Source organism: Oncorhynchus keta, chromosome 22, assembly GCF_023373465.1.
Source record: "Oncorhynchus keta strain PuntledgeMale-10-30-2019 chromosome 22, Oket_V2, whole genome shotgun sequence".
Classification (NCBI taxonomy): Eukaryota; Metazoa; Chordata; class Actinopteri; order Salmoniformes; family Salmonidae; genus Oncorhynchus; species Oncorhynchus keta.
Window position 1 is genome coordinate 21,931,224 of NC_068442.1, and position 26,087 is coordinate 21,957,310.

Genomic DNA, 26,087 nt, shown 5'->3' on the forward strand with positions numbered 1-26,087 from the left:
CAGGTGCATACTGCCACCTGGAGTTTATTATTTTACTGAGTTGGAAAACAAACTGAACGGGTGCATACTGCCACCTGGAGTTTATTATTTTACTGAGTTGGAAAACAAACTGAACGGGTGCATACTGCCACCTGAAGTTTCTCGTTTTACTATTAGTTGGAAAACAAACTGAACGGGTGCATACTGCCACCTGAAGTTTCTTATTTTACTGAGTTGGAAAACAAACTGAACGGGTGCATACTGCCACCTGAAGTTTCTTATTGAACTATGGGTTGGAAAACAAACTGAACAGGTGCATACTGCCACCTGGAGTTTCTTATTTTACTCTGACTTGGAAAACAAACTGAATGGGTGCATACTGCCACCTGGAGTTTCTTCTTTGACTATGAGTTGGAAAACAAACTGAATGGGTGAATACTGCAAACTGAAGTTTCTTCGTTTACTACTTCTATGTGTTGGAAAACAAACTGAACAGATGCATAGTGCCACCTGGAGTGTGCTGTTTGAATGGGTATAAAGCCAAGGTTGGCTGTTTACAGCCAGCTGCAGTTCTGGAATGTTTTCTCACGAGTATAATTAATTAGCTTATCCCTCCTGGTGACCTGGATGGAATTATATGATCCTTCCTTAACAACTAGACGGGTGGGTTGTTTAGCAACAAAACCGACCAGTGCAAGAAAACCAATGCGTGCACAACTATGTGGCAAAACAGATGGTGTTGCTTTAGATTGTTGACAACATGTAAACTATATTTTGTCTCCACATATTTATTGAAAACGGAAACACATTTTCACAATGAGCACTTGTTGTCTCTCAAATACATTGCTACAGTTCTTTGTTAGCTAGCTAACAATATTTTTGCCATATTAGCATAGACTTCACATGAGTCAAAACACCACAAACCAGACATGGTAGCAATGACAATGAGTTGAAACGAGCCACCATAGATTCCTCACATGGCAGCTTGTATAATTTTTGTGACGTTATCAACCAACCCGTCGATAGGAAGTCCCACCCAATACTTCAAAATGGTGAAAGTCCTCATTGGTGCAGCCCATGCTAAAATATGCTTTTTGTGCATTAGAATTCTCCATCTAAAGCTACGGGTAAACAACAGACTGCTGCAACCTGACTGAGCTCCATACGCAACCTCAAGAAGTAGAAATAGCCACTAGCATTGTGTTATATTAAGACATATTTTCTACGTTTTTATTTTGTTGCATTGGGACATCAGAGGGTGAATGTTGTAAGGAATAATAGCGCCCTCTGACAGACCTTGAGGCTGGCCAACAATTTGCTCCCGGCCTCCCACCAGGCTTCTTCTACAGTAGGCTACAAATTCAACGCAAAAGCAAACATCCACAAAAAATCCTTAATTCCATATATATATATATTTTTAAATGTATTCATTTATCTATTATCGGTGTTCAGTAAAGTCTCGGTGAAATATAAGATATTACAGTTTGTAATATATCGTTGGTAGGATAGTCTTAATCGCAGATTGTTTAGTTTGTTTTCCAATGATAGCACATTGGCCAATAATTCCGAGGGTAGTGGTGGTTTACCTACTCATCTGCAAATTTATACAAGGCATACCGCCCTCCTCCTACCCCTTTTCTACTCTTTTCTTCACACTGACAAGGATTTGGGCTTTTTCTTGACAAAGCAGTATATCCTTTGCATCGGACATATTAAAGAAAAATCTTTGTCCAGTTCGAGGTGAGTTATTGCTATTTTGATGTCCAGAAGCCCTTTTCGGGTAGGAGTCTGTAAAATGGCAGCCCTCCCCTCCGGCGCCATTGTTATTGTTATTTTATTTACTTACAGTAGTGAGTGCATACATTTCCATACTTTTTTATAGACATTAGCGCCTACCTTTTTATTTTCTTGTCCCATGTATGTCAGTGTTGGAGTTCTCAATATGCATTACAGACCTATGTGAGATACGCGTCAAATACATCTTCCATCCCTCGATGGATGCTTTCTGAATGGAATTGAATAGACACCTGTTAGAAGCCGAGGTCTACTGTTATAACGCCTGGTGATGAACGCATCAAATTGAAATTGAAATTAGGCCTAATGATTGCTCTCACAACCACCTAATGCAAATTAAATGAACAAACTCATTGTATGTGGGTATGGTACCATGACGTAATATACTGTAACACTAAAATATAAACACATCAAAACAGTATTCAATGATTAACTTACAGATACATTAAGGTAGGAACACGGTGTACTACAGGTATATCATAGTACTGTAATATTGACATGGAGTATTCAAATTAAAAACAATATATGAACAGTAGCCTATAGTATACATGTACATATAATGTAATATTTTACAACCTTGTATAGCAGCATAAAAAATTCACATCACGCATATACACACAGACACAGAATGCAACTTCACTACATTTACAAATACACACAGGAAAACAATTAAAGCTATACTTGTTTGAGGGACCACTCACATTCACAGGTGAAATAGTCAGATCAATGTGTGATAGAGATAGAGGCTAATACTCTCACAATAACACTGAACATACAGTAGCCAACAGCTCCATTTTGATAACAGTTTGCAGTGACAGATTCTGTGAAAATTCATTTCCAGAGTAGATAGTTACTGGATGTCTGCCAGAGGCTGAGGGAGGTGAGGGAATATAACTCACTCTGATAGAATTCACAGAACCCACTCGCACACACACACACGCACATACAAACACACACACACATAATCAGTCATACTGATTGTGTGTGTATCAAACAGAATACATCACTGCAGGAAGAGAGAAGGGGAGAATAGATGACAAGGAGAGTTCAAATTGATAGAAAGGAGAGGGAGAGGGTCAGTGGAAACTGGAAAGCCTTGTAGCTGCATACCCTTTCACCTTTACAATACATACACAGAAATAAAACATATTTACACATGTATTTACCTTCAACGGCTTCATGTTGATCTTTCCGTGTTCCTAAAAAGGCCAACGTCCCCATCCTCTCACAGGTCTATAAGACCCATATCACATTCAGCCTGTCAGATTTACACTCAGAAAACTATTTACACTGAGACACTTATAGGCACAGTACAGTAAAATGCCCTCAGATGTACAGATCTGGGTTGTTCCACGAAAATAGAGCCTTTTGCTTCCCTTTGATATTAAAGTAGAAATTGTGCACCAATATTGCATTTTGAAAGTCTGTTACATTAAATGAAGTGCCCTTTAATATAGACCACATGGAGAATTCCATGTCAATATATTCAATATATCAGATTTTTATATGAATAAAGACTTGATAAAGTCAGCCTTTTTACATGTTTTTTCATGAACCCTCTGTGACTTCTAGGATGATTTTAACCCCCTTGACCACATTTCTCCATGTTTTCACCGTCATTGTAAAACCCTAGTTATTTTTGTTGCTTTGTAAAGTCATTTCTGAAGATTATTATTTATTTCATGTCATTTGTGATTGATTTACCCCTGTCCCTCATTTTAAGGTCATACCTGTTATGTGAATTGAACTCTAATTTTAATATGGTGAAACTATTCCTACATAAATATTTTAATCAAAAGAAACATTGAACATCTAATAGTCAAATCATAATGTAAAAGCAGGTGAGCTGGTTATACTCTTTCTGGCAATTTTCTGGTGTTTTGTGGTGGAAAACTGAGCCGGTCAAGCATAACAGGTCAACGGTGTTACCCATAGATAGACAGGCTAGAAATGTTTTAACATTTTGTGAAGCTGGCATTCAATTGACGCTTCCATCCCCCTTTCACAAGGGTTTTATGGCTGATTTAAGATGAATTCATCAACCCCTTTTTTTATTTAACCTCTTGAGATGGGGAAATGTTTTATTTTTTTAAGTTGAACATGTGCTCGTTGTGGCAGAATGTTAAAATTTGGTCAAATTAAATGTTTTACACTTCTCAAAAGGCACCGAATTGGTGGAACGACCCAGCTGTATTTTAGTTCCCTTGACAGTGCCCTACAGAAGCACACTACAGAAGTGGAGAGCTGCTGCCTTTTGGTTTTCAGTACATTCAAGTAACGTCCGGAATCAAGTGTATTCCCACTTTTACCATCTTATCTACAGCGTCTTTCTGACTCCAAACCTTACCAGCTTCAGGACATGGTCGTTGGCTGACAACATATCCACAACTCTGTTGTCCTTAGTAGCATGTTTGTAACAATACATATTTATATTATCTAAAGAACAATCCAGCAGTCTTATCAACGCAATTATGTTCCACTCCACAGCCCATGATGAGTCTTTTAGCAGTCCAACATCAAGTCTGGAGTTGCGTCTGATATTTACAATACGGCTGGATTTCCCCCCCTTTCAAATGCACAATAACTCAGCTGTTCCTAACTGGACTTACACATATCAAGGTGGTTCTAGTTGGTCAGATCAGGGTAAGGGTCAGGATAGTGTCTGAAGATCTTATGGATCCACTGGTTGTAGGATGTCTCAAGGTTGGGTCTCTAGTTGATGATGGGATAAAGGTTTGTCTCTAGTTGATCTGAGGTTCAGGGTAGTGTCTGAACACCTTGTGGATCCACTGTGTGTAGAAGGGGATGTTGATGAAGATGCCAGGGCGGTTGGCACGGGCACAGCCTCTGCCATGGACACTGACTCCCACTATGACCCTGCTCTCTCCTTCCTGGCACACCAAGGGGCCGCCATAGTCCCTCTGACGGAGAGAGACATAAAACATACGTTAGTAAGGACATACAGTACTCTCCTGGTGAGGGCAAACTCTCTTCAAATGTTTCAGTGCAGAACATTTCATTAGCAGTTCACCAGCCTCCTTACCTCACAGACCCCCTCATCCCTCCTCCCCCCAGCGCAGATCTTGGTGTCTGTAATGTGGAGGTTCCCTCTGTGTTGTTCTCTACACCTCTCATTACTGACCATGGGCAGATGGACCACCTTCAGAAAACCCTCATGACCCGTCCCTGAGCGAGAGAAGGGGGGAGATTTTGATCAGTAGAGCTAATGAATAACCAGTTCCTTATCTAGATGATAAAATCCTGATGGGTATGACGGTATGTGTGTGTACCTTTCGTTTCACCCCATCCATACATGCTACACATCGTACCCTCAGCAATAGAGCACCCAGCCACCGGCAGCTGAATGGTGTGAACACTGTCTGCAGGGAGGGCAGGCCTTACAGAGACAAAGACATAATCATATCAACAAAAAGTTATTTCAGGAGTAGAACTATGTAAAACGACCAGCTGTGTTTGTATATTTCTGTTTATGCACTCACTTGGCCAGCCGTATGAGGGCCAGGTTGGAGCCCTCAGGACCACAGACCACATGGGAGATGGAGACTTCCTGTCTGAAGGAGCCGTTAGGAGCCGAGCCACGGAGGTCTGACACACCCAACCAAACACGGTACTCACTCAGGTCTGGAACACTGGTTGGAGACAAGTAGATGTAAGTATAATAAAGAAATAGGTACAGAGGAAGAAATTAATAGAGCTAAAAATGAATATTGAGAGGGAGAGAGAAAGAGAGAGAGAGAGGTCCAGTTACCATGAGGAGAAACACTGTCTGTCAGTGAGAACCCACTCCTCCCGTATAAGAGAACCTCCACACCAGTGACTGGACCTGGTGAAGAAACATAACACACATGATATCACACACTGGGGATGGACCTTTGCCAACTCCACCACTGGGACAGATGGTCTATACTTCTGCCACAAGAGCAGTTTACACCTATATAATACAGAGATGCAAAGCCAATTGTGTGTCTATGTGTGGTTACCCTTTCTGTATGCTGACCATCCAGCTTCCGTCTGTAATGGCAATTGGAGCTCCTCCTACTATCCTGGTCCTCTTATGGATGAAACACAACACCTTGGACAACTCCACTGACAAGTTGAGAAAGAGGAAACTATGTTGAAAAAACATGGTTTAGCCGAAGAGGCACAAGATGAAAACCAGAAGGCGTGAGTTGAAGGACTGACCTCTCTGTGGAATGGTGTTCTCTGATGGTTCACCTGTATGACAGAGGATGAAACACAAGATGGAGGTTTTAGGTCTCTCAGGTCTGATGCCACTACAGCAGTTGTGTGTGTGTGTGTGTGTGTGTGTGTGTGTGTGTGTGTGTGTCTGTGTGTGTGTGTGTGTGTGACTCACATAGTTTGATGCTGCAGTAGTCCCAGGGTATAGCAGTGCTGTTAGTGTAACACCAGGGGCCGTATGTATCTCTGTCTGGGTTCCTACAGAAACTCCCCTCCTGTCTGACAGTCAGCACCGCCGCATCTCTGTCACCACTAAACACACGCAAAGAAGAAGCGTAGAGTTTATATAACAGTGTAAGAGATAGTCAGCCTAGCATATTGAGCCTTCCACAGGTGTGGGAGTATGGTTTCTCGCTCTCTTTCTCTCTCTCTCTCTCTCTCTCTCTCTCTCTCTCACACATACAACCTCACACCTCCACTGACAGAGAAATGATCGTAATGTTTGGAACGTGACCAACAGAATTCTTTCCCAGACATTCCTGGATGATAAGAAGAGGGGAATTCAGAGGAAGACCCATCACTGACGCATAGCGAGTGTGAGTGTGTGTGTGAGTGTGAGAGAGGGATGATCCCTCTGAGTCTCTTTAACATAAACAAGAAACCGCTGATCCCTGACTAGGGTTGAATACCGGGAAACGGGTTACCAAGATTTCCTGGCCAAACCCACTTCCTATTCACGGGATAAATAACTGCGAGAAAACCGGTATATTATAATAAATTATTTCTATGAACAGCATGATGTGAAATGGAACTGTTCAATTGTATGCAATGTCTAAATCTGTCTTCTCTATGGCCTTCTATCTGCATGCTCAGTCCCTGAGTGGCACAGCAGTCTAAGGCACTGCTAGAGGCGTCACTACAGACCCAAGTTCGATCCAAGGCTGTACAACAACCGGCTGGGAGTCCCATAGGGTGGTGCACAATTGGCCCAGGTTTGGCTTGGGAGGCTTTACAAGTAGGCAGAGTTAACCATTCAGAGTTCATGCCTAACCTTTAGATTTCAGAGTTAATTAATACATTTAAACCAAACCTTAAAATTGTTGAGTTAATGCCTAAACGTAACCTTAAACACTTTTAAATTTGACGTTTGCAACATCCTCGAAATTTGACATTTGAGAAACATGGATGACCGTCTAATTCTGAAGTGTGACTTTGAGAGCTAGTGTAACAGTACTCTTCTTGCGTTGTGTACAATCAATCATCGACACAAACTCCAACTTGTAGCACCAGTCATGGAGATTTATTCCGATAGAAACAGCACAAAATTACACGTCATGCAAGGCACGGCTCACCATCCAACTCTGCACTCACGCACTGTACAAAATATATACGACCCCCCACCAGACACAGTAAGTTGCTAGCTAGTATTAGCTGGAATTCTCTACAACAAAATGCATAACAAATATGCACCAAAAAACACTACATCTTATGTGTGGTGTTCTAATAACATTTGCAAACTATTTGATATAAATTGTACATTTAAATCATCACGTGGGAGTATAAAAATCACTTTTGACAACAACAACTTACTGCTGGTTTGGGACGATTCTAACTGAAACATCCTCCCTCGTAAGCAAGCCACGCAAACCAGCCAATAAGATACCATGTTGAGTAGGTGAAGGCAAGACAAGACATTGGCTTAACAATAAAGTGGCAAGGGGAATCACCAATATAACCCTGTTACACTAGTTGGCAGCATAGATTATGCTACTGTAGTAATGACCGAATGAGCATCTAATTTACACATCTCCATCTGGCTTTCGGGGGTCACCTTAACTATTTAATTGTAAAGATTTTGTTGTTGTTGTTGTTGTTGTTAAAACAGCCTATCACTTGAAAATCATTGCTTTAAATCAATGAATAAGCATGCACACTATTGCAATCTTTCTCGCAATCTATTCCTTTAAAATTGCCTCCAAAACAGATAATACTGTTCAAGATTCATATATATATATATTATATATATATATATATATAATATATATATATTTTTTTATGTACCAGTCAAAAGTTTGGACACACCTACTCATTCCAGGGTTTTTCTTTATTTTTGCTATTTTCTACATTGTTGAATAATGTATGTAAACTTCCAACTTCAACTGTATATAGTGCCGTACACACTACATGACCAAAAGTATGTAGACACCTGCTTTTCAAACATCTCATTCCAAAAGCATGGGCATTAATATTGAGTTGGTCCCCTCTTTGCTGCTATAACAGCATCCACTCTTCAGAGAAGGATTTCCAATCGATGTTGGACCATTGTTGCGGGGACTTGCTTCAATTCAGCCAGAAGAGCGTTAGGGAGGTCGGGCACTGATTTTTGGTGATTAAGCTGGCTTGCAGTTGGTGTTCCAATTCATCCCAAATGTGTTCGATGGGTTTGAGGTCAGGGCTTTTTGCAGGCTAGTCAAGTTCTTCCACACCGATCTCGACAAACCATTTCTGTATGGACCTCTCTTTTTGCACGGGCATTGTCATGCTGGAATAGGAAAGGGACTTTCCCAAACTGTTGCCACAAAGTTGGAAGCACTGAATCGTCTAGAATGTCATTGCATGCTATAACGCAAAAATTTCCCTTCACTGGAACTAAGGGGCTTTGGCCGAACCATGAAAAACAGCCACAGACCAAATGTTACAGTTGGCATCTTGCATTGGGGCGGGTAGCGTTCTCCTGGCATCAACCAAACCAAAATTTGTCCGTAGGGCTGCCAGATGGTGAAGCGTGATTCATCACTCCAGAGAAGGCATTTTCACTGCTCCAGAGTCCAAAGGCAACCAGCTTTACACCACTCTAGCCGACTCTTGGTATTGCGCATGGTGATCATAAGTTTGTGTGCGGCTGCTTAGCAATGGAACCCCATTCGATGAAGCTCCAGACAAACAGTTATTGTGCTGACATTACTTCCAGAAGCAGTTTGGAACTCGGTAGTGAGTGAGACTATTTTTACTCGCTACACGCTTCCATACTCAGCGGTTCCGTTCTGTGAGCTTGTGTGGCCTACCATTTTGAGGAAGAGCCGTTGTTGCTCCTAGATGTTTCCTCTTCACAATAACAGCACTTACAGTTGACCAGGGCAGCTCTAGCAGGGCAGAAATATCACAAACCGACTTGTTGAACACATATCCTGCACCAGCATCGCATGTTCTCTCCGAGCTTCATTGAAAGAGGTTAGTAATTCCAGTCCTATAATACAGTATAATACAATACAATACAGTACAGTAATACAATCCACACTCAAAAATATTAGCCTACTGGAGCTTAACACATTTATAAACCAAAGAGAGCATAGCTACATTTATGGCCTTTTGTGTTTTTTCTGTCATGCGTAATGTGCGGTAGCATAAACAGTATATTATACAGTGCATTCGGAAAGTATTCAGACCCCTTGACCTTTTCCAAATTTTGTTATGTTACAGCCTTATTCTAAAATGCATTAAATCAAATCCAATCTTCATCAATCTACAGACAATACCCCATAATGACAAAACAAAAACAGGTTTTTAGAAATGTTTGTAAATGTAAAAAAAAAAAAAAAATACCTTATTTACGTAAGTATTCAGACCCTTTGCTATGAGACTCAAAATTGAGCTCAGGTGCATCCTGTTTCCATTGATCATCCTTGAGATGTTTTTACAACTATATTGGTATTCACCTGTGGTAAATTCAATTGATTGGCATGTTTTGGAAAGGCACACACGTAAGATCCCACGGTAGACAGTGCATGTCAGAGCAAAAACCAAGCCATGAGGTCGAAATAATTGTCACTCTGACAGAGCTCTAGAGTTCCTCTTTGGAGATGGGAGAACCTTCCAGAAGGACAACAATCTCTGCAGCACTCCACCAATAAGGCGTTTATGGTAGAATGGCCAGACAGAATACACTCCTCAGTAAAATGCACATGACAGCCAACTTGGAGTTTGCCAAGTTGGTACCTTAAGGACTTTCAGACCATGAAAAAAAAGATTATCTGGTATGATGAAACCAAGATTTAACTCTTTGGCCTGAATGCCAAGCGTAATGTCTGGAGGAAACCTGTCAACATTCCTGCGGTGAAGCTTGGTGGTAGCAGCATCACGCTGTGGGGATGTTTTTCAGCTGCAGAGAATAGGGAACTAGTCCGGATCGAGGGAAGGATGAACGGAGCAAAGTACAGAGAGATCTTTGATGAAAACCTGCTTCAGAGCGCTCAGGTCCGCAGACTGGGGAGAGAGTTCACCTTCCAACAGGACATTGACCCTAAGCACATAGCCAATACAGCGCAGGAGTGGATTTGGGACAGGTCTCTAAATGTCCTTGAGTGGCCCAGCCAGAACCTGGACTTTAACCTGAATGAACATCTCTGGAAAGACCTGAAAATAGCTGTGTAGCAACACTCCCCATCCAACCTAACAGAGCTTGAGAGGATCTCGAGACTGTAATTACTGGCATAGGTGCTTCAACAAAGTACTGAGTAAAGTGGCTGACTACTGAGGTAAATATGTAAATTCCCTTTTTTATTTTTAATACATTTGCAAAAATGTCTTAACCTGTTTTTGCTTTGTCATTATGGGCTATGGTGTGTAGATTGATGAGAAGAAAAAACTATTTCATCCATTTTAGAATAACGCTGTAACGTACACAATCTTTTACACTCTTTTGGGAATGGACTCTTAAAATGTCTTTAATGTATGGCTCATCAAGCTCAGGTAGCATCATGCTTGAATTTTCATGCCCATTCATGCTCTAATCAAATTGAGACATATTTCTATGCTTTATATGTTTAGAATGACACTTCCGGTTTTGACTGGAAATACCAGGTCACCCGGGGGAAAAGTGATTAATTCTCGGGATGAAACATTTGTAAATTACCGGGAAAATATTAAACTCTATTTCTGACCTCTGATGTCTAACCCCTGGGTGGGAGCCAAGCAGAGGAGCTGTTTGGATTTTAAGTGTTCCCGAAAAATGTGGAGGCTCAGGTTCAGAGGTGAGGTTCAGAGGTGAGGCTTGAAGCATGTCCCCCAGATGCTTTCACACACACACACACACACACACACACACACACACACACACACACACATGCAAACACACACTGCATATGTTTTCCCTAACCCCTATCCCTAGTTCTAACTGTAACCCTAGATCTAAACCTAACACCTACTGTAAGCTTAAAATAGCCTTTGTCTTTATGGGGACGTGGGGAATGTCCCAACAAGGGGGTCAACTGCAGGTTAAAGACGCACTCTCAAACGTTTGTATGATGTCAGACAGTAGTGCTCACATTTTTTGTTTACTACGTCATCAAATTGTGTATTACGTCATCCATTTTGTTTGATATGTCAGGTCATGCAAAAACAAAAAGTGTTTTTGGGACACTACATCCATTTACATGCGAAATGCATGTGGTTTTTCCATATAGGTAGGGCACTCCCTCTGGCATCCACCCACACACACACAAAGATGTGTAGTGTGTGGTTTTGTTACCTGTTGCTGTGGTCACTCCAGAGGGAACAGGGAAGACCTGACCTGGTCCTGGAAACCTCGCCTCTGTAGTTCTCTCCACTACCCGTGTAGCAGTCTGAAACACATACATGAGACCAAGCTAATGAAATATGAAAACATATTTATGTTAATGTTACAGAATATTACAAACCAGCCCCAGGGGAATTTATTAGGAAAACTATACTGATCTCTGTTGTCCTGACTGGTAGTCCACAACATGACTGTTCTGGACCTGTTAGTTGTTTAGCACCACCTAGTGGCAGTTTATGTGCAGCAGTGTAGAATTTACCTGTTTGTGTCATGTGACAGGAAGTAGTTTCAGATGTGAAGCAATGTGTAAGTGTGACAGAGTAGTTACAATCCTTCAACATCATTCTTTATAAGCTTCATATGACGCAATGTCTGTAAGTACATGTGTTTATTAACACAAGATAAATGTTTATCACATATAATGTTCATGTTTCTGTAAAATATGAATAATTGAGTTAGCTGTTAGCTACTTTGCATTAGCTTCACTGCTATTTCTCCCTAGGGACACCTAGCTTAGCAATATCAGGCATACAGTTGTATTCTAGTAACTTTATTTTATATGTGGCTCTAGATTGAGTACTCTTATTCCTTATTTCATACATTTAGTTCAGCGTATTTGGCAATCCACGTCCCCAGACCAATGGAGGTACGTGCCCGCAGATCTCAACCCAGCTGACCATGGGTTTAGATCTGTAACAGTAGCACTCCTCAGCAACACGACATGGCTGTCTGGACCAGCTTTTCTTCAGAATCCTGCCCTGCACTCCTCCAAATATCTAGAGTTGTTTGGCCTTATCAACTCTGCTTCCAACTCTGAGATACGGCCACAAGTGACTTCTAATGTCACTCAAGTCTCCAAGAACCTGCTGAGCTCCAAACGTTTTGAGCGTTTTTCCAAATGGAACAGTCTCATAAGGACAGTAGCACGCTTAATCCACATAGCTCGGATCTTCTCTCAGTCTGCACAAGAGAGCAGCTGCCATGGATGGAACATCTGTCTGAAGAATCCCACTGAAGAAGAGCTGGAAAGAGCCAAAGTGTCCAAGATGAGTGTTATGCAGAGGAATTTAGGTGCATAACAGCAGAACACAGTTTTCCCACTGACAGCAGTCTACGAAGTCTGCATCTTATCGTTGACAGTGACGGGCTGCTCAGAGTTGGAGACCAAATCAAGCAATCTAAATTAGGAACAAACCATGTCAACACCATCATCAATCCAGTTCGTCACCACCTGGCAACCTTACTTGTGTGTCACCGCCATGAAACATCAAGGGAGACATTTCACAGAGGATGCCATGCGAGCAGATGGACTCTGGTTGGCTGGAGCTAAGAGATGTATCAGGAGTGCACTCTTCAAGTGTGTCGTGTTCAAGAACTCCACGGGAAGACGGAACACCAGCAGATGACAGAACTGCCAGCTGAGCGGCTACAGGTAGCACCACCTTTCACCTACGTCGGTGTGGATGTTTTTGGACCATGGGAGGTGGTCTCACGCCGCACCAGAGGAGGTCATGCCAATAGCAAATGGTGGGTGGCGATGTTCTTGTGCTTATGCACAAGAGCTGTACACAAAGAAGTAATTGAATTACTAAGTGCTTCCAGCTTCATAAATTTCCTGAGAAGATTATTCTCAATCAGAGGTATAGCAAAGCAGATGCGGTACAAACTTTGTTGGTGCTTACTGAGGATGATGGATCAAGCTCCAGTTCAGAGAGCATGGAGAGGTATCTCCAAGAACAGAAATGTACCTGGGTGTTCAACCCTTCTCACTCATCCCATATGGGTGGTGCATGGGAGCAGATGATTGGTATTGCACGTCGCATCCTCGACTGCATGATCCTCTAAAGTGGAACTTCACGCCTTACACACAAAGTCCTGACAACACTGATGGCTGAGGTCACTGCTGTGACGAATGCCAGGCTTTCATCCAAGTATCTTCAGACCCGGAATCACCCCTCATCCTCATCCCAGCTATGCTCTTGACACAGAAGACTGGTGTCCCCCCTCCTCCAACAGGCATGTTCTGGGAAGTAGAACTCTACAAGCAAGAGTGGAAGCAGGTACAAAGTCTTGCTGACACCTTTTGGAAACTGTGGTGGCAGGACAAGAGCACAGATCTTAAAGAAGGGGAAGTTGTCTTAATGAAGGACAGTCATCCTGAAATAAATAAATGGCCTATGGCCATCGTTGTGAACACCCTTAACAGCGTGATGGTGAGGAAAGTCAATGTGAGAATTGTCAAGGAGGGAACTCTGAAGGTCTTCTCCCGGCCTCCCTCTGAAGTGGTTATCCTTCTTTCTTCAGAAGACCCCAGTGGTCAGAGTTAGGTTAATGGGGATCGTTAAAGAACCCAGGCGTGGAGTGTTCTGGACCTGTTAGTTGTTTAGCACCCCCTTGTGGTAGTTTAAGTACTTTGCATAAGCTTTAATGCTATTTCTCCCTAGGGACACGTAGCTGAGCAATATCAAGCATACAGTTGCATTCTAGTAACTTTATTTTATACTTGGCTCTCGAGTGAATACTCTTATTCCTTATTTCATACATTTAGTACAGTTATTGTGGAAGACATTCTATGCTCTATATTACTGTAACTGAAAACATGTACTTTTGTGTTTGTTGCAGTTTCACACTGTGATTCAAGAAACTTCCAAGACGGCACCCTGCTTCTCACGGAGTTATTTGAATGAGTGTTTAGCAAACTGGATAGCTGAATAAGGGCTACTGTACTTTTAGCGAGTCGAGTATAATGACCATAAAACAACTGTCACAATACTGTCCCAGGCCTGAGGTTCCCATCTGAGTGTGAGAAAAGCACAACCCTACATAATATGAATCCCACAGAGTCCCTCACAGCTCCTCCTTTTTGATACTATCCAATGGGACATACAGTAGCTTCTTTCTCCTCTCTATCCCATGGTTTATAGCTTATATCCAATGGGACAGAGCCTCACCTCACTGTCCAATGTGTCAGAGCTAGTTTGTTTATGTGTAGTGGGTTATCATTACCGGAGTCCTACAGATGTGGGATCTTCATTTTACCAATATTGTTACAGCAAAATAATTCACAGTGGTGGAAAAAGTAGCCAATTGTCATACTTGAGTAAAAGTAAAGATAACTTAATAGAAAATGACTCAAGTAGAAGTTACCCAGTAAAATACTACTTCTGTAAAAGTCTAAAAGTTTTTGGTCTTAAATATACAATACCATTCAAAATTGTGGAAACATCTACTCATTCCAGGGTTTTTCTTTATTTGTACTATTTTCTACATTGTAGAATAATAGTGAAGACATCAAAACTATGACATAACACATATGGAATCATGTGTTAAACAAATCAAAATAGATTCTTCAAATTAGCCACCCTTTGCCTTGACAGCTTTGCACACTCTACAGCACTCATTGAACTATGATTGTCTGAGACCTGAAGACTTGTATCATCTCCTGGAGCTATGTTACAATAGGCTCTCACCTTGAGGTTCAGTGTTCTGTTTGCCACAGCGGGGGATGTTAGTGCAGAACGCTGTGCGAACATTAGGGTCTGAAGTGAAGCACCATGGGAGGTCACGTCCATCTGGGTTCCTGCAGTTGTTCTCCCTCAGGTCTCTGAAACACACACACACACACAAAGATAGATTCACACAAAGACAAACATATTGTGTGTAGGGCTGTCGATACAAGTGCGGTTCACTCACTTGCAGCGGTAGTTCTGGGGAACGTATGAGTGGTTGTGGGGGTACTGTGAGTCCCAGCGTTGACAGATCACCCCACTGGGTGTTACTGCTACTGACCCTCTGTAGCCCTCCCCTTGACCCCAGAAACACATAGTAGTCACTTCCAACTCTGCCACACTGTCTGTGGCTGAGAAAGGGAGAGAGAGAAAGAGACAGATTAAACATAGCCATATCACCTATACCCTCTGTTATACTGAAATAGTTTCTCCTTGAGGCCAACGTGCCACACGGACACTGTAACAAGGACAAGGCTGACTTGGACTTAACTGCTCTATACAATACATTGTACTCAATTAGCTGATGAATTAAGTTGCAATAAGAAGGACATAATTCGGACTCAATTTTCCCAGAAATATACGGTAGCATATTAGCTGTCCAGAATCTAAGCTGACAGTTTTCTGTGGATCTGTCTGAAAATAGACTGCTACTAGTAAGGATAATAAAGACAGGTACAGGTAGTAGAACAGGCCAAAACAATATAACTCTTTGTTTCTATGTCTTTCTTTCTGCCTTGGTTTCAATAACACCACGTTTAAGGGTTAGACCATAAAACTAGACTGGGTTGACTTCCAAGGCCTGTATCAGATACTACAATGAGACAAAGAAAGAGTCCAACTGAAAAGACGCCATCTTGTAAAGACTGAGTTCCAGAGCTCCTGATTACTCAAACAGAGCAGTGAAGAGCCAGACAGAGAAAAACAAAACACACTTGCAGCGTTTAAGTGCTGTTCTCTGTCAACCTTCTATAGATAGACTCTCTTCACTTCAGCCCTCAACAAGCAGAAATATGATGACTATAGAGATGTATTTCTCTCTCTTACTCTCTTGTATAAACAGGTACACACACACCCCTCATCTTGTATGTAACTGGACCATAATATGTGTGACTTAGTGTGTCTGATATGAGGTTTATATGGCAGAGTACCTGAGCTTTCTAAAGTGTGTGTGCACATACGTTTGTGTTTGTGTACGCATGTACTGTATGTGTGTGTCTTTGTGTGCGTGTGTGAGTGTGTGCATGCATGTGTGTGTGTTTGTGTGTGTGAAAAGTACTAGAATTACAGGACAGTTGCAAGGGCCTGTTTAGAACAATAAACAGTGAATGAAGCAGGACACCAGAGTAAAATGAAAGGGTGTGTGTTCCTTCAAACAGCATTCCTCACTCAATCAGAGAGTGAGGAGGGGGTGGAATGACAGGTAAAGGAAGCTGTACATTTGGAGTAGTTACTCACACCACACACAGACACACATGCATGCACACACAGACACTCACAGCAGGCTGTGATGTTGCAGTACTCCCAGAGTGTGTGTGGGTCCGTGGTGAAACACCACGGTCGTTGACGTCCATCTGGGTTCCTACAGTAGTTATCAACCAGGCCTTTATCAGGATACCTGCAACAGAACATACAGAGGGAAGAGTAGGATTTCAACAAGTTATTGGGACAGATAGAGATACACATGAGCAATGAGGTTAACTGGTTAACTGATTTGTTCACAGGCAGAAAGACAGATTTTTACCTTGTCAGGTCTGGGATTCGATCCAGCAACCTTTCAGTTACTGGCCCAATGCTCTAACTACTAGGCTACCTGCCGCCTCGAGTCCACAGAAGAAGAAGAAAAAGACTGAAGGAGGAAAGATTACAAGAAACTAACTAGGTTTCCCTTTAATTTGTGGATTAATTGTCTGAGTAGAGAACACGCAATTTTGTATGACTCAAAATGGATCCAAATTCTACAAAGACCCAGAAAAAAAGGACCTTGTGCTTGTGCATGCAAGGTAAAATGTGACTCATTTCAGGAAACTAGGCATATGTCTCTGGTCACTACTTCACAGCAGAGACATTAGAATGTAAACACCTGTCTATGGATTACATCTTCAAACAAAGGGCAACATTGGCATCTGTGACAGGGATGATGTATACGATAGTCTAGCAAGCTACATTTTTAGATATTACACATTTCTAATTTTGGCAGAAAATGTTTTTATTTGTAATTGTTAAAGTATACTGTTAGCTAGCTAGCTAATGTTAGCTCATTTGTGTCTGGAAAAAGCTAGCTTAGGTGCTTGACTGCTGTTGTTAGGACAGAACACTTGGATCAACCCTTAAAGAGATGGGTGGGGCTAAAGCTTAAGAGGGTGTAAAAAAAATGCTGAATGGGTGTAGACAACTATGAGGTCAGTGCATACCAAAACATTCATAGACCATTTTCTCAAAACTGAGGTTACAAGGATCTGACCATTAAAAAAAAAAAGCCTAAAATTACATACCCAAATCTAACTGCCTGTTGCTCAGGACCTGAAGGACATAATATAATATTGCAGTTTAGGCCCAATGTAGATGTTGGTCACTAGATGGCAGCAGTGTGTGTGCAAAGTTTCAAATTGATCCAGTGGAGCATTGCAATACTGCACAGTATTTTGTATCAAGTCTGCCCAAATGTGCCCGAATTGGTCAATTTATACATTTTCAAGTTAATAACTACAGAGAACATACAACAATTATAAGGTAAGTTTACACACTCCCAGGAATGTCTTACATTATGGATCATTAGCTTACACTAACTTTCACAAATCTAGATGGCGGGGTGGATGTGGAGCCAAAGGCAGCAGGTATTCAAACTGTAGAACCCAGTTCCTACATTTGAATATAAAAATGTATTTTATCAAACAAAACTATGCTACATTTTATCGCTGGGAGCCTCAGGATGACAAATCAGAGCAAGATTACTGAATGTAAGTACATTATATACCTTCAGAGGTGAATGTATCAAACCAGTTGCCGTGATAAAAGTTATTTGTTGTTGTGCGCTCTCCTCAAAAAATAGCATGGTATTTTTTCACTGTAATAGCTACTGCAAATTGGACACTGCAGTTAGATTAACAAGAATGTAAGCGTTCTGCCCATATAAGACATGTCTATGTCCTGGAGAGTTTGCTGTTACTTACAAAATCATGCTAATCACATTAGCGCACGTTAGCTCAACAGTCCTGGTATAGGGACACAAATCCCGTAGAGGTTATCAACTTTCAAAGCAGAATTACTTTCACATTGGTCCTCAAATGCAGTGTATGATATACCAGTTTGTAGCTCTGTGTCTCTGCTTTTATCAAATGTAAAAAACACTATTCATGTTTTTGCGATCAAAGCTGTCGGTCACAAATAACAACCCAATGTTTATATCCCAGGGCAAATTAGCTAGAATCAGCAAGCTAGCTAGCTAAATGTCCATGATGGTTTTATGTGTTTCGACCTGTCCCCAAATTAATATAGTTCGTTCAGAGTTCGTTTTTATATTTTAACCTGTGTGTCCTGATCGTGTCTAGCATGAATGAACAAAATCAATATGTGCGTGTTTGCGCACGCAGACGCACGTGTGTGCCCAGTCTAGTCAGCATGTAAGAGCTTTCGAAACCTGGTGCAACATTTGCCCATTATTCTTTTTAAAAAATCTTCAAGCTCTATCAAATTTGTTGTTGATTATTGCTGGACAACTCTTTTCAGGTCTTGCCATAGAAAAAATAAATAAAAAAAACAAGCAAGGTATTGTGTTTCATTTGAAAACAGCATAAACCTTTTTAAAAGCAGAATATTTTAGATCATCAAAAGTATTAATGAACAAAAACAGATGTAACATGCAACAGTTTTTATTACTTATTTACAGTTCATATAAGGAAATCAGCCAATTGAAAAAAATGATAAGGCCCTAATTTATGGATTTCACATGAGTAGGAATACAGATATGCATCTATTGGTCACAGATACCAAGAGCTAGGGTCGTGTATCAGAAAACTAGTCAGTATCTGGTGTGACCACCATTTACCTAATGCAGCGCGACACATCTCCTTTGCATCGAGTTAATCAGGCTGTTGATTGAGGCCTGTGGAATGTTGTCCCACTCCTCTTCAACGGCTTTGCAAAGTTACTGATTATTGGCGGGAACTGGAACACGTTCTCATACACATCGATTCAGAGCATCCCTAACATGCTCAATGGGTGACATGTCTGGTGAGTATGCAGGCCATGGAAGAACTGGTACATTTTAAGCTTCCAGGAATTGTTTCCAGATACTTGCGACATGGGGACGTGCATTATCATGCTAAAACATGAGGTGATGGCGGCGGATGAATGACACGATAATGGGCCTCAGGATTTCATCATGGTATCTCTGTGCATTTAAATTGCTATAGATGAAAATGCAATTGTGTTCGTTGTCCGTAGCTTATGCCTGCCTGCCCATACCATAACCACACCGCCACCATGGGGCACTGTGGTCACAATGTGGACATCAGCAAACTGTTCGCCCACACGACTCCATACACATGGTCTGCGGTTGTGAGGCCGGTTGGACGTACTACCAAATTCTCTAAAATGCAGTAATCATGCCAATTGCATGCTCCCACAAAACTGTACATTTTAGCATGGCCTTTTATCCTCCCCAGCACAAGGTATACCTGTGTAATGATTATACTCTTGATATGCCACACATATCAGGTAGATGGCAAAGGATCAATGCTCACTAAAAGGGATGTAAACAAATTTGTGCACAACGTTTGAGAGAAATAAGCTTTTTGTGCGCATTGAACATTGAAATACATTGAGTTGGGTTACTTGAATGGTTCTAGGCAACTGGTTTCCAGCCAAAAATGTTATTAGCAGAAGTGATTACTTTTTATAGTGCAGGTGTTCTCCATCTCATTCCTCCTGGTGATAGATTTAATATTCACCACTGCATCCCGTATCAAAAGGTTGGCTGGCCCTCATTAAAGTCCCTTGGATAAATGCATTACTCCATTTGTGTTTACAAAGCCCTATCACACAAGCTTCCAACTTCCCTAACTTCATTGCTAACGTATAAAATAATGAGATAACCAACCCTTTGAACGGGTTTGGTAACTATTCAGATTCCTTGAGTCTCCATGGAATTTGGGAAATCAGCTTTTAGTTTTCATGCGCCACATTTTTGGAATCACTTATACAATTAATTACATTTGGATTCCCTGGTGCAACTAGGGCATTTTAATAAAACCCTGATGATAAATGAGTTCACCGAGGTGTGCATTTGTTTTGAAACATTGATGTAATAACTTGTTTATGATGGCTGTGATGTTGGTGATGTTCTGGTGTAGTGTGCTTGTTCTTTTACTTTATGGTCTCAGGGCACCATTGGAAATGAGTCCATGGTCTCAATTGGGCTCCCCGGATAAAAACATATCTATATATAATAATATATATATTTTTTATGTAATACTAACAGAGATTCAGAGGTGCTGAGGGCATCTTCATCACAGAGGTGAAGGGTGTGTGCGTGTGTGTGTGATTGTGTGTCCTGCCCCAGCAGCAGGTGGTGTGGATTAGTGTTAGACTTGTTAACACGTCTTTAATCACCCCCTTGTTTCTGTAATGAAGAGACCCCAGAGCCTCATACTGAGAGAAAGTGAGTGTGTGTGTTTATGTGTGTGTGTGCGTGCATATGTGTGTGTTACCTCTTGGGGTGGAAGAGGTGTTTGTGTGGTTCCTCCAGGTCCCAGCGCTGACACTCCCATCCTGTCTCTGTGTGATCCATGGGACCTCTGTAGCTCTCCCCGTTACAGCTCACACACTCCACTGGACACACACAATGGTGATCTTTTTTATCTTCTCACATGCCATGGACATTATTTTTTGCATATACTGTAATATACATAATCAACATGAGGTGCTGTACCACAAATGTTTCCGGATAATTGTCCTGTCTATCTATTTAGAATGTAATGTAAAATGAGTCAACAATCAGTGTGTGTGTGTGTGTGTGTCCGTCTGTCTCTCCGTCCGTCTCTCCGTCCGTTTGTGGGTTTGGTTATCTCATGTTCCAGTGTTCGTCATTACTGGAAACCTATTTTGAAATCAACTTAACCAGTCATTTTTCCTGTGACCAGAACACACACTCTCTCTGGACAGACCTACTACATTTCCTCAGACTGAAAACAACCCAGTAGATTCCTCACTCACACACACACATCCCTGATAGTCATGTATATTCTCATACACACCTAATCACATCACTGTCAGCTGTTTATTAACTATACATACATAAAAACATATCCACAGAGGATAATTTATCATGTGACAGTTTGCGTCCTTCAGTTGTAGATACCACAGCAGGCTATGGTCCAGTGCCACAGGGAGAAGGGAGAGCTCATATCTGACAGTACACTTAAATGGTATTCTGAAAAAGGAAATGGACATGCGTGTATGTGTCCTACCTTGTGAGCATTGAGGTACTCCACAGTCCTGGTGTCTAACATTGGGGTCTGTAGTGAAACACCATGGTCCTGAGGTAGCATTGTCAGGGTTACGACAGTAGTTCTCTCTCAGGTCCTTCTTCCTGTTCCTCCTTGGTAGGAAACTGGAGCGAGAGAAGGACTTCAGTTAGTGTTAATCAATACCTCCCAACATCAGGACAATATTCCCTTTCTATCTGGTGCAGAAAGTTGAGAAGCAGAAGGGAAATCTCCATTGCGTAGTGTAGACCAGGCCTGCTCCATGTGTTGTGAAACATGTGGTATTTAAACAACACTGAGTCATACACATCTACATACTGACTGAGGTCCTCACTAGATTGTGGTTTTGTTTGCTGAGTCACATGATCATTTGGTTTAGATGGGTCACAGCTGAAACAGTTTGGAAGGCACAGAGTTAGGGAAAAATAATGCAACATATGGTAACGGTGTGATGGAGGTGTGTGTGCTTGTCCCAGTGTGAGCTCACTGGAGAGGAGAGAGTAGGAAGGAGAAGAGGAGAAAAGATGAGAATGGGGAGGAAGAGTAAGGATGAGGAAGGCGGGGGTTGTTATGGTTGGTTGTCCTCTGGTTGTGCTGCTTTAATGATCTTCTGGCACGAGATGTCTCTGTTATCTCTCTCTCGCTGTCCTCTCCTGCCTGTCCCTCTCTATCTCACTCACTTTCTCTCTCTGTTCCCGTAACAAGGCTGCATGTCATCATCCTCTGCTACTATCTATGTATCAGTGCTGCTGTTTGTCACAGGTTGTATACTTTATCACTAAATTAATTAGGTTTTACTACAGTGTAAACTCTCGCTCTCTCACACACATATATAAACAGTGTGACTACAACAGGAAATGATCCCTGACTGTGTAGTGTTAAGAGTGAGGTCAGAGAGGACTAGTACTGATGAATAACCGGTCCCTTAGGACTAATTACCAACTTATATATACATACACACACACACATGCACACACAAACACAGGCTCTAGCTTACTTGTGTTCGTGAGGGATAGGAGAGGCCCATGCCTGGCACTTTATTCCACTGGCTGTTACTGACCTCCTCCCTCTGTAGTTCACTCCTGTCCCTATTATGCACTCCTGCACATAGGCTACGGAGAGAGAGAAAGAGTCAACAAAGGAATGGAAAAACAGACTGTGAGTGTTTGAAAGAACAGAATCTGAAAAATATGTTTTTTCTGTTTTACTCATCTGACAGAGCATATTAAGACAGGTCTCACATCTACCATAATGCTCCATTTAACTGTTCCAATATGTTGAGAGAGAGTACAATACATTTCTTCTGGTAGAGTTGGTAGTTGAAGTCGTGTTGGCTATGGACTCCTGGTGAGTTCCTGTCGAATGAAAGCCACTGGCATTTCCTGTTTTTCTGATCGTACAGAAATGCTCTAGAGAGAGAAACAGAGAGAGAAAGAGAGAGATATTGATCGATTTACGTAATGTAATAGTTTAACAGGCATGTTTATCCAAAGCAACTTACAATTAACATGCAGATAGTAGACTATTAATTAACATGGTCTCAGTCTCACTGAAGAAACGTCACATTTCGAAGGCTACGTTTAAGCATTCATTCTGAATGGTTAAATTAAGGGTTAAGGTTTGGGATTAGGGAAAAAAATGACATAATGGTTAAGTTTAGGCATTCATTTGGAATGGTAAAGGTAAGGGTTAAGTTTTGGGATAGGTTTTAAACAAACAAATTAAAAAATGAGTGCCTAGCACTGAGATTGAACATGCGAACCTCAGAGCCGGAACTCATGGCTTGTGTCTATCCACCATCCCCGTCCAGAACACCCTAGCAAACCCCAAGCTACTTGATAATAATAGTGCTCACCATTGGCCCTAGTGGCCAGTTTTGAAGTCATCTCTCAACGTCCTGCTTACCTGGACGGACGTCGGATTTCGAAGTGGATCTTGAGCAATCTGGCTGAGACTATACAGTATGTGTCCTGAATTGAAATAGGATTGACCCTTAGCCTGCTACTGCTGAGAGGAGATATCAGAGAGGACTCAGTCTGCCAGGGGAAACCTAGTTCTGCACACCAGACTCAAGCATGCTGCTGCTCAACGACACTAAGAGAAACCAGACTTCTCATTAGAGAATGGGAGGGTATTAGACTATAGTAAGAGTTAGAGCTGCCATATTTACAATGGAGAGTTTGGACTGCTGCCAAGGAAAGCCAGGGGATGATGTCATACTGACATGGACAATACATATATTTACCTACAGGTGAAAAACAATCCCCAGTGTAGCCAAAACATCATACGGAGATGGAAAAGTTATAGAAACACAGCAGGTGAAGCTACAGGCACAGAACCCCAGGAGTTTTTTCACCGATGCACCACACGTACCTGCAGGTGAAGAGTAGTCGCTTGTTGCGGCTGCAGCCCCGGGCACACTTCACTACGCTCAACTTCCTGCTTATAGTCTGGAGGGCAGAGTCTGGCAGCTGGACCAATCGCACACTATCGCTTCTCTGGTAGTCCTGCAATGCATTCCTCCTGCACTCTAGTGTACACACACACACACACACACACACACACACACACACACACACACACACACACACACACAGCATGAAATAAAGGTGTTGAATGCAGTGTCCATCCCCTGGCCAGTGAGGCTGTGTTGATGTTCCCATCAGGACTGAGACAAATCCAGCAGCATCATGATGTGTCAATTAGCCTGGTTCCACTGCCACATGACTTAACGGGATGCATTCTCTCTCTCTCTCTCTCTCTCTCTCTCTCTCTCTCACGTTCACACACACACACACACACACACACACACACACACACACACACACACACACACACACACACACACACACACACACACACACACACACACACACACACACACACACACACACACACACACACACACACACACACAGCTTCTCTCAGTCCCCCTTCCTCTCTCCAGCATGAATTGATAGACTAATTATGTTGTTTCTCATCTCCACACCATGCTGTGTTGACTCATACGTGAATACATAAACAGCCCAGTAACAGACAGTCAGGCTATGTGTATGTTTCTTAAAACTCCGGTATTTTCTTCCTCAATAAAAGTAATAGAGAAAAAAGTCTAAGTTAATATGAATCATATTATGGACAAATACCTTGTCTACACAAGTATTATCAATATCCTGTAACAAACATGATATACTTTCCTTCTAAATAGTGAAAGCACGGGGATCAGAGTCCATGTCAGACTCTTCTAGAAGCTTTAGAATGAGTGATTATCATGAGAGAAAACCGCAAATTTACATTGTTTATAGTGAATGGAGAGATGAGAGCTGGAGATGGTGCACGTGCTTCTACCTGAGAGGCTGCATCTCGTGCTACAGATCGTTAGACGCAGTTTAATATATATAAAAATAGGTGGGCCGCCAAGCACACAGGGTTCTCTGGGCTTTTCAAAAATAAAATAATGTTATGCAAGTTTGCTGTAGAATCATCACTGAAAGTCTATAGAGATGGGGTTCACAGTTTCTCCATTCCCCACAGAGAGCGTCGCAAAATGTTTTTGTTGTTTATTTTTACAGTTTAATTTTGTAGGATGGCAGTTATTTTTTAACTAATCAAAGCTCTTCTGCCCTGACATGTTACACTAGCAAGATTGAAGAGATGGTAGTCAGTTAGAATGGAAAACTTGCTCAGCTGACTGCAAGGTAAGAGATTTTACACAGGTTATTGTGCTGTGCTGCAAAAAAAATGTAAAAAAATAAACTCCACCATTCGACATTAGGCTCAGAGCCTACCTTCGTAAAATACGATTTTATTAAATCACAAATGCAATGTAGGCTGAGATAAGTTTGGTGGGACCAGGCTGGAGAAAAGTTCAACAACTATGCTGAATCTCAATAACAAGCTGCAAGGCTGAATTCCTATTACGACTGTCTCCTCAACTTACCGGAATAGTGGACAATTAAGAGCATAAAAATAATGTTGTAAATCCACATGGTTGTTTCAAAGGCTGTTCACGATATCCAAACTATTACCAATATGATATCCCAATAATAGTAAAGGTATTGCCGTCCGTTGATAAAGTCCAGACGACGGTACGAAGAGACTGGGGATTTTCACTCAGCTACAGCAGAGATGCCTCTGAGTTGAAACACATCGTGTGGACCTCTCTCTCTCTCTCTCTCTCTCTCTCTCTCTCTCTCTCTCTCAGCGCCAGCCATATTACACACTGTCAGTTCTCCTCCCACTTTATTCCTCTACCCCACTCACTCACTGTTGAACAATATGTTGGGTAGGTATATCAGTGGAATATCAGTGGAAAAGTCCCAGTGATGACAGCATGATACACATGAGCAAATGTTTATCTCAGCTTCTATAAACAGTTCTGTCTTGATGAGTGACACACATCATCCTCAACCAGGATGAACTACATCCTCTCCTTCACATCTCCTGGGAATCACCTTGTCTCCTTTATAATCGATCTCTCACACACACACACACACACACACACACACACACACACACACACACACACACACACACACACACACACAC

At 41.8% G+C, this 26,087-nt stretch overlaps 1 protein-coding gene across 1 annotated transcript; it reads right to left on the reverse strand.

Moving 5' to 3' along the window:
• Window positions 1-751: 751 nt before the first annotated feature.
• LOC118401177 (hepatocyte growth factor) lies at window positions 752-25,704 on the reverse strand. Its single transcript, XM_035798474.2, has 18 exons — window positions 25,480-25,704; window positions 23,916-24,072; window positions 22,839-22,951; window positions 22,540-22,654; window positions 21,525-21,667; window positions 20,766-20,886; window positions 16,554-16,672; window positions 15,242-15,407; window positions 15,019-15,152; window positions 11,501-11,594; window positions 6,149-6,285; window positions 5,977-6,009; window positions 5,775-5,880; window positions 5,543-5,617; window positions 5,274-5,423; window positions 5,064-5,170; window positions 4,817-4,959; window positions 752-4,694 (listed from the first exon to the last, which is right to left on the reverse strand). The coding sequence occupies exons 1-18, from the start codon at window positions 25,526-25,528 to the stop codon at window positions 4,515-4,517; spliced, it is 2,142 nt and encodes a 713-aa protein (XP_035654367.2). The 5' UTR covers window positions 25,529-25,704; the 3' UTR covers window positions 752-4,514.
• Between the last annotated feature and the right edge of the window lie 383 nt (window positions 25,705-26,087).

Excerpts from the sequence above, each read along its gene's own strand:
- LOC118401177 (XM_035798474.2), bottom strand. The coding sequence starts at position 25,528 with ATGTGGATTTACAACATTATTTTTATGCTCTTAATTGTCCACTATTCC. Across the intron at positions 15,153-15,241 it reads CCCCAGAACTACCGCTGCAA|AGACCTGAGGGAGAACAACT; the intron begins GTGAGTGAACCG and ends TGTGTGTTTCAG. Across the intron at positions 4,960-5,063 it reads TGGATGGGGTGAAACGAAAG|GGACGGGTCATGAGGGTTTT; the intron begins GTACACACACAT and ends TCTCTCGCTCAG.